A 9,459-nucleotide genomic window follows, 5' to 3' on the forward strand; every position below is an offset into this window, starting at 1 on the left:
TTACCATTCCAGTCATCGTCATAGAACCCTAGAGTGTCCAGAGATACACAACTTGATCTGGAAATGCGAAAACCAATAGGTATAGGATATAGGATAAGGCTTGTCTGACATTGGAAGCGTAGACGCCCGATTACAGGCCCGTTCCCACTTGTCGTTAGGAAAAAAATCGTGTCGTGTGTAGTGGGAGCACTCTCATTAAATTATATGTTGCCTACAGGACATTTTGTGTCGTTCGGAAAAAAAATCGTGTCGTGTGTAGTGGGAACACTCTCATCTAAATTATATTGCCTACAGGACATTTTGTGTCGTTCGGAAAAAAAAAAATCGTGTCGTGTGTAGTGGGAACACTCATCTAAATTATATTGCCTACAGGACATTTTGTGTCGTTCGGAAAAAAATCGTGTCGTGTGTAGTGGGAACACTCTCATCTAACTTATATTGCTTACAGGACATTTTGTGTCGTTCGGAAAAAAATCGTGTAGTGTGTAGTGGGAGCACTCTCATTTAAATTAGGTACATTGCCCACAGGATATTCGAAAAAAAGAAATCGGATAAAACTCACAGGTGGAAACGGGCGTTTAGTAGAGCGTGGTCGGCTACAAAACCAAACCTATGAAAATGATAGAAACCCTCTATCTAGACTCTATATAATTTTCATAAGTTTGACAAAAAATCGTGTCGTCTAATGTGAACAGGAACCTTCTTATTCGGAAAAAATCGGATTGACCTCACGACAAATGTTTTTTTTTTTTTTTTTTTTTTTTTTTTTTTTTAAGGGTTTTAAAGAGGGGAATGTAAATGCTATGGTTTTATCGTCCGAAATTCGAAGAGAGAAGGAAGAACAGATAGGAGAAAGCAGCCATTCCGAGAACGAACATTATCCCAAATCCCATCAGGATAAAATCCGTCCCGGGGGGGGGGGCGGAATCGAACCCGCGGCTAGCGCTTAACAAGGCAGACCGCAACTACCAACTAAGCTAAATAAGGCTCACAAGACCAAAAAAATGTTAACAGGGCTTATTTCAATTCTCGTTGACTGACTGGTGTTTGCTCTCACAAGGGGCAGTCTGGAAAAGTCCGCCAGCCTTTGAGTGTACTATCTGATGTGTCCCGTGGAATTCATAGTCAGAATTAGAGGCGTCCGTTCCAACTATTGCCGCAGCAACTTATCTTCTGAAAATATAACGATTGGGATAACTCTTAAAGAGTCAGTAAAAAAAAATGGATTTTACCTGTTCATTTTTAATCAATCACAGTAGTACCTAATATTATTTGTTATGAATCCTGTATTAACATTCCATACTGTTCGGATAAGAAGCCTGAAGAGCAAACGCGGTATTTTCAATCACAGGTATCCACACATTACCTACCTAACCTAGGACAGCGGCGTTCTATTCTATTCCTGCCCAGGGCGAACTATCACAATCATATAAAGTTCGTCTTCAGAACGCCTGGTTTTCTTCTATCCTGTCTCCTTCTCTCTTTCGCTTTTTTGACGATCTCAGCAGAATCAAAGTTTAAAAAAACTAAAAAAAAAAAAAAAAAAAAAAAAAAAAAAAAACCCTCGTTATTTCTACTCACCATTTTGGTCCGTCTGTAAGCCACTTGATCGTGCATCAGTCCTGGGTTGGTAACACCCACCATCCCCACCACAGTTAATTCTAGATTGGGCACTTCTGATTGGTACATTCACAGTGGTCGTGCTGATAGTTTTGTGGCAGGGTTTCAGCCTGGTGCGGGCCATACAAGAGCTGGTCAAATCTGTGGCACTCGACGACCCCGAAGAAGATTTGGTGCTCATTTTGCCCACTTGAAATAACCCTATTTTTGTGAGGAAATTCAATGTTGGAATGGCACACAACTTCTAAATTAGCTGGAGTAGATTCCTTACGATCTTATGAACAATCTACCAAGTAGGTATAAAGCACAGATTCTTTAAGAAATTACACAGCACACAACATGGGAATTAACTTGAGAAGATTCTTTAACACTCTAAAGGACTAGAAGATTTATAAAGCACTTAGATTCTTTAACAAATTACACAGCACACAACTTGGGAATTAACTGGAGAAGATTTCACATTCTACATAAGTAGGTAAAAATCGTGGAAACTGGAAAACACTAGCAAAAAATTTCAACAATTTACATAGGCAAGTACCTACAGAAGAATCTACAATTAAAAATCCGTGGAAAACACTGGAAACACTAGCAAATTATCTTCAGTTTAGAACTGGGAAAACCCTATTTACATAAATAGGATCGGCGTTTCTTGTCAGTCTCTTCCAGGCAGCCCTAGGTACTTGTGCAGAAGTCACGTCCGTGGAATATCGCTACCAAACGGGGGGAGGAAAAAAAAAAAAAAAAAAAAAAGTGTGACGAAGAAAAATTCGTTCCGTGGACGGGCAATGTATCTCCTAAGGCTATAAACGCCGACAATCAACACCTACTTATACATGTATGTAGGTATGTTTCTTCTTCCGCACTACACTTCCTGGAATATTACTTTCCATTACAGTTTTTCCTGTAGTATATTCCAGTTTTACGTCTGCGATGTCATTGACGTGGTTCAAGCAAATTTACATGATCCACATTTCTGTTCTCCAGATGAGCCTAAAACAGACATCATTTTCCTATAGGTAATTCCATTACAGTTTTTCCTGTAGTATATTCCAGTTTTACGTCTCCGATGTCATTGACGTGGTTCCAGCAAATTTACATGATCCACATTCCTGTTCTCCAGATGAGCCTAAAACAGACATAATTTTCCTATGGATAATCTTCTTCTTCCTTTTCCTATTTACATGAACAGGATCGGCGTTTCTTGTCAGTCTCTTCCAGGCCGTCCTAGGTACTTGTGCAGAAGTCACGTCCGTGGAATATTGCTACCAAAGGACCTGGCACAAACGAGCAGTGACCAGTGTTATTATAGGGTTAGGTTAAATGCAAGAAGGAGTTTTCACAATTAGAGCAGTGATTAGTGTCATTCTAGGGTTAGGTTAAATACAAAAAGGAGCTTTTCTTTTCCACGGACGTGACTTCTGCATAATTACCCAGCCCTATTGTGTACCTCGTATCCTGACAAATTCTTCTCGCTCAAGTCTTGATTCACACAATCCTTCCACCGTTTCTTTGGTCTCCCTCGCCTTTTTATCCCCTCGTAGAAGCTTACCCTCATATACTGCAAGGTGAGTAGGACAACTTGATTGTTGTTAATTTCTAAAAAGGAATTTCATAAGCTCATGAAAAATATTGGTAAATGGGTCCAAATGAAATGATGCTGGCACAAACGAGCAGTGACCAGTGTTATTATAGGGTTAGGTTAAATGCAAGAAGGAGTTTTCACAATTAGAGCAGTGATTAGTGTCATTCTAGGGTTAGGTTAAATACAAAAAGGAGCTTTTCTTTTCCACGGACGTGACTTCTGCATAATTACCCAGCCCTATTGTGTACCTCGTATCCTGACAAATTCTTCTCGCTCAAGTCTTGATTCACAGAATCCTTCCACCGTTTCTTTGGCGGTGGAATATTGCTACCAAAGGAACTGGCACAAACGAGTAGTGACCAGTGTTATTATAGGGTTAGGTTAAATGCAAGAAGGAGTTTTCAGAATTAGAGCAGTGATTATTGTCATTACAGGGTTAGGTTAAATACAAAAACGAGCTTTTCTTTTCCACGGACGTGACTTCTGCATAATTACCCAGCCGTATTGTGTACCTCGTATCCTGACAAATTCTTCTCGCTCAAGTCTTGATTCTTGATTCACTTGATTCACACAATCCTTCCACCGTTTCTTTGGTCTCCCTCGCCTTTTTATCCCCTCGTAGAAGCTTACCTAATCCATCATTAAATCATAACCACCTCTTAAACTGCAGCCAACTAGAACTGGATGAACCTTGCACACAAGAAGACCTCATGCAAGCAAACCCAAAAGCCATCCACGTTGCCAATTTCTGGAAATTCAAGATCTGATGTTCAAGTTTGTTTCCGGACACGAAGAGCAAGTAAGTAATCCATCATTTAAGGCTGTTTTCCCCTACACCTAAGCCTCAGATTGGGATTTTAGTGTATGAATCACTTCTACTCCCTCACTTCCATTTTCTCAATTCTTTTCCCTATGTAGCTTCCACTTACCTCGAGTATGGTGGTTTCCGGACACGAAAAGCAAGTAAGTAATCCATCATTTAAGGCTGTTTTCCCCTACACCTAAGCCTCAGATTGGGATTTTAGTGTATAAATCACTTCTATTCCCTCGCTTCCATTTTCTCAATTCTTTTCCCTATGTAGCTTCCACTTACCTCGAGTATGGTATCGAACTCATTCCTATACAAATACTGATTGTTTCCGGACACGAAAAGCAAGTAAGTAATCCATCATTTAAGGCTGTTTTCCCCTACACCTAAGCCTCAGATTGGGATTTTAGTGTACGAATCAGAATCACTTCTATTCCCTCACTTCCATTTTCTCAATTCTTTTCCCTATGTAGCTTTCACTTACCTCGAGTATGGTATCGAATTCATTCCTATACAAATACTGATAGGCCACGCCGAGAGTACATTTGGTCATCGAATGAAGATCCTCTATGCCCGAACCAAACAGATCCAGGCCGAATTCCAACCCGGTGCCAAAGTCCGATTCATCAATGGCTATCGTCACCCAAGTGGACACTTCTTCGAGAATAGATTTGATTTTGAGTTTTCCCCTGGTGTCCACGGAGGGGTCTTTGTATTGGCGGAACAGAGTCTCGAGATCCTCTGAAAAAAAAAAAAAAAAAAAAGGGGTTTTTTTTGGGGGGAAAAAGGTCCTGGAGACCCTCAAAAAAAAAAAAAAAAAAAAAAAAAAAAAAAACGGCAGAGAATGGATCATTTAGGACTACAATCATAGTTTAAAGACCCGTATATAATTAAGAAGAATTCGTAAGTACGAACTCAAGTCCGACATCGGGAAAGATTCACTCAAGCGTTAAGCGTCGATTGTTTTTTTTTTTTGAACGCACATTTGATCATTATTTATTTTCCAAGATACAAATCTGAGATCGATGCAAAGAGGGGCTTAAAAGCCACTACCTTCCAAGCTAACTAGGGCAACTAGGCTGACAATTATTATTATTATTATTTTAAAGGTTTGACAGAGGGAACTGTAACTGCTAAGGTCTTATCGTCCCGAAATCAAAGAGAGAAGAAATACAGGATAGGAGGAAAGCCAGCCGTTCCGAGAACGAAGATTATCCCATTAAGATAAAATCCGCCCCGGGCGGGAATCGAACCTGCGGCCTAGCGCTTACAAGGCAGACGCGCCACCAACCAAGCTAACCAATTAATTTTAATCATTACAAAACACTGTAGGCAAATAAGCTCTAAATGATACAAATTTCTTGACCCCGCCGGGAATCGAACCCGGGTCTCCCGCGTCCAAGGCGAGCGCAGTGACCACTACGCCATGGGAGCTGGTGCAAACTAACCAATTAATTTTAATCATTACAAAACACTGTAGGCAAATAAGCTCTAAGCTAACTAGGCGGGACACAGAAACTTACTATCGCTTTTCTGCAAAGGTCTATAACCCAGCTCTGTTTTCTTCACGTACGGGACCACTATGCCCACCCCGGAAAGCCCTTTGCACACGGTCTTTGCTTTCCTTGCCCTCACCACACTGCTTAGCTTGGGAGCGTCCAGATCAATTTTGTGACCGTGTGCAAAGTCCGTGAGCTTCTGTTGGAGAGAGGAGACTTTGGATGGAGAAGATGCGAGATCCGCGGATTTGACTTTTTCGTTGAGTTTTTCACTGTAAATAGGTAAGTAATGTTAAATACATAAGTTTAATTTTATTTTATGAGACTCCATTTTGGATTGACAAGCGTTATACCACGCCATCAAGTTAAAAAAAAAAAAAAAAAAAATCAGCTCAGGGTGGGAATCGAACTTAAGACTTAGGCCTTACAAGGGAAGCGCGCTAAACTACAAACTACGTATATATAACTAGGCTGGCTTGTCGTGATTCAAAGAGGTAGAGTTGAAGACCCTGTGTCCACGGCGAGAGTATATAGATATTAATAATAGACCTACTACTTTTTTTCTTCTAATTTTTCTAATCGCTGGACTAGACCTTTGTAACATGGGACCTTCAGTTCCTGCTTAAGTAAGATGCTTACTTGATAAAAATAAAAATATTCGGAGCTACAGGATTGATTTTACAGTCTCGGTTGGAGTTGCTGGCAATGAATACAGGAGCTTCATCAGGGCAGTCTCGGAAGTAGCCGAAATGAAGATGATCCTTTCCTGTAGACACGATGATTGTCTGTGAAAAGAAAGATGAATAGAATAGAGGAAAATTAATTTTATTGATTACGTTTGTTGATATTAAAGTCACACTACCATCACATCACATGAAGTCATGGGGAGTCAGAAAGATGTAGTTCAAAGTTTTCCCATAATTTTGTAATCTCATGCAGGACAGCCACAATACATTACGTGAGCTTTTTTTTTAGAGTTTTGAGGGAACTCTTACAATGATATAAGATAAGATATACCTAAGGAAGGTTTTATCATCCCAAAATCTAAGAGAGGAATACAGGATAACTTATCCCACTAAATTTTTGATGAATAAATGCTTACTTGGAATTCAGGAGGATCATAGAAATATCTCCAATGAGTAACCATAAGTCCATCATCAACTACTTGTCCATTCATAATGTCAAATGGGCCAACCAGTTTCAAGTCTAGACTTTTGAATGCATCTGAAAAAAGTAGGCATAAAAGTTGGATAAGACCAAAAGATCATATCAGTTTCATAAAATAATAAGCTATGTATGATGTATCTAAGTACCTAAAATAATTTACCTACAATTCCATTTTATGTCACTTTGAGATAGGTAAAATGCCTATTTCAAGGACAAGGAAAGTAAGAATGATAGCTAATGACATCAACCCCTAGATATAAGTCCATCATCAACTACTTGTCCATTCATAATGTCAAATGGGCCAACCAGTTTCAAGTCTAGACTTTTGAATGCATCTGAAAAAAAGTAGGCATAAAAGTTGGATAAGACCAAAAGATCATATCAGTTTTATAAAATAATAAGCTATGTATCTAAGTGCCTAAAATAATTTACCTACAATTCCATTTTATGTCACTTTGAGATAGGTAAAATGCCTATTTCAAGGACAAGGAAAGTAAGAATGATAGCTAATGACATCAACCCCTAGATATCATTGTTATCATGTAAGTTTTAGTGGTTTTACATTACTAAACTTGTCAACTTACTGATAGGACACTTGGGTGAAATTTTCTGACAAAGCTTCCAAAATGTAAAGAATTCATCAGGCATATGGACCAAGTATTTTTCTTTGACAAGATTTTTCAAGTGAGATACATCTTCAATTAAAACACTGTTAATGCTGAGATTGACTTCATTTCCAGTACTTCTATCCAGATTTTCTTTGGGGAGATTGTCTTCGGTAGTTTCATTAGAGGTAGATTCTTCCAGTTTGCTTTCATTGAGGCTTCTCTGATCACTGTCTCTTTTCTTTTCATGACTTGTGATAATATTTCTATTACTATTCAGCTCACTATCTCTCTTTTTATCACTCTCTACATCTTCAATTAAAACACTGTTAATGCTGAGATTGACTTCATTTCCAGTACTTCTATCCAGATTTTCTTTGGGGAGATTGTCTTCGGTGGTTTCATTAGAAGTAGATTCTTCCAGTTTGCTTTCATTGAGGCTTCTCTGATCACTGTCTCTTTTCTTTTCATGACTTGTGATACTATTTCTATTACTATTCAGCTCACTATCTCTCTTTTTATCACTCTCTATGTTCCCACTTACACTCTCTCTTTTTGTTATATCACTGTTCCTCTTTACACTTTCACTGTCTCTTTTCTTTGGTGAAGTATCACTAGGTGCTGATTCTTTGGTATCAGGTTTGGATGTCTCAGAACTATTTTCAGGTGTTTCATCTTTGGAATTTACTTTGGACTGAGGGCTTTTTGAATGCCTTGGAATAGTTGGACTCTTGGCAGAATCTGAAGTTCTTGGTTTTGTTTCCTGCTTTTTTGCCTTTTTGTTTTGTGATATATCAATCTGAAAGGTGAATTTATTGTACATCAGACATAGTTTCCAAAGACTGAGAGGAAACCTCCTTACAGTTCTACATATGAAAAAAGTAAAAAGGAAAAGGATCAACTTATAATCCTGAAATCAATGGACAGGATAGAAACCTTCTCTGTTTAAGGAAAAATCACCCTCGAGTGGGATTTAACCCACAACCTGGCACTTACAGGGCAAACTTCCTACATAAAAAATACTAAGGAAAAAAATGGTTCATCCCTAAACGGAATTTAGCTAAAAATGCCTACTTACTAGGCACATAATTATATACCTACATCAGAGTTCCGTTCTTTGCGTTTGAATGAATGTTTGAACTTTGCATGGTGTTCAGGGTTTTTCTGATAGCACAAAGATCCGTATCTACAGTCTGGCCTATCATCATCTTCCATCTTGCAGAAACCTTGGTTTGGATTAAAATATAGCTGATTTCTTGTTAATTTTGATAAAAATATCTATTTCTGAGTTTCACTTTTCACTCATAAAAAAATACCCAAATCAAAAAACACCATTTTTCAAAATTTCGCGGTTTTACATAGATAAGTGGCGGGAAATTTGTTCAAAGGCGCGTTTACAACATTTCTCTCCCATGAACTTTGCGATCATTTTATATTTTATAGAGCAGCAGCTCCTAACCTTTTTCTACGCGGCCTCCTTTTTTAATTGTGAACGCTCTGCGGCTTTTTTACTGTATTTTATTTGATGTTCCCGGAACTGATGAAGTCCTTCGGGGGCCGGTGATCCCATTTTGGGAGTCACTGTTTTAGAGCATAAATTTATGTGAAATTCAGTTTGGCAACACTGCAAACGTTCAAGATGGAGGATTTTTTCCGTTTCACGATTTTCTAGGCTTGGCTTGCTTCCCTTCTCTGGAAGAGTTTTTTTGTTGGCTCACTTCATAAAAATTCTATCCTAAAAACTGGCTAATTTCTGGGTGGTAGATAAGAATTTGAAAGATAAAAAAAGTTAAACGGTTTCTCATTTTTCAAGTGCTGAAAGTTCTGTGTTTCTAAGTTTAGTGTTCTGTGTAATATGGAGAAAAGATAAAAATAGACCCGTGTCACCTGATCTCATATACTGCAAGGTGAGTAGGACAACTTGATTGTTGTTAATTTCTAAAAAGGAATTTCATAAGCTCATGAAAAATATTGGTAAATAGGTCCAAATGAAATGATAAGGAAGTGATAAAGGTCTTTTCAACAGGGTCTTTTATTATTATATCTTGTCATCTTAGGTCTACTTGAATCTTGCCACATGTTCAGAAAAATTCCATGTAAGACACCCTACCCTACACCAAGGAACAAAACAACCTTCTAATGTCAACTAACATACCCACTTCTATTAAACAAAAATCC

General features: G+C 38.4%; 1 protein-coding gene and 1 non-coding gene across 2 annotated transcripts; both read right to left on the minus strand.

Annotated features, from left to right (window-relative positions):
- Positions 1–2,385: 2,385 nt before the first annotated feature.
- On the minus strand, positions 2,386–8,581 carry LOC103514545 (histone PARylation factor 1). The gene is made up of 8 exons (XM_026827490.1): positions 8,383–8,581; positions 7,261–8,080; positions 6,612–6,733; positions 6,149–6,294; positions 5,534–5,781; positions 4,495–4,751; positions 2,658–2,746; positions 2,386–2,521 (listed from the first exon to the last, which is right to left on the minus strand). The coding sequence occupies exons 1-7, from the start codon at positions 8,494–8,496 to the stop codon at positions 2,690–2,692; spliced, it is 1,764 nt and encodes a 587-aa protein (XP_026683291.1). The 5' UTR covers positions 8,497–8,581; the 3' UTR covers positions 2,386–2,521; positions 2,658–2,689.
- Trnap-ugg lies at positions 5,373–5,444 on the minus strand. Its single transcript has one exon. It is a non-coding gene; the product is annotated as a tRNA-Pro (tRNA).
- Positions 8,582–9,459: the final 878 nt, after the last annotated feature.

The sequence above is a fragment of the Diaphorina citri genome, unplaced genomic scaffold (assembly GCF_000475195.1).
Source record: "Diaphorina citri unplaced genomic scaffold, Diaci psyllid genome assembly version 1.1 scaffold1166, whole genome shotgun sequence".
In the NCBI taxonomy this organism is placed as follows: domain Eukaryota; kingdom Metazoa; phylum Arthropoda; class Insecta; order Hemiptera; family Psyllidae; genus Diaphorina; species Diaphorina citri.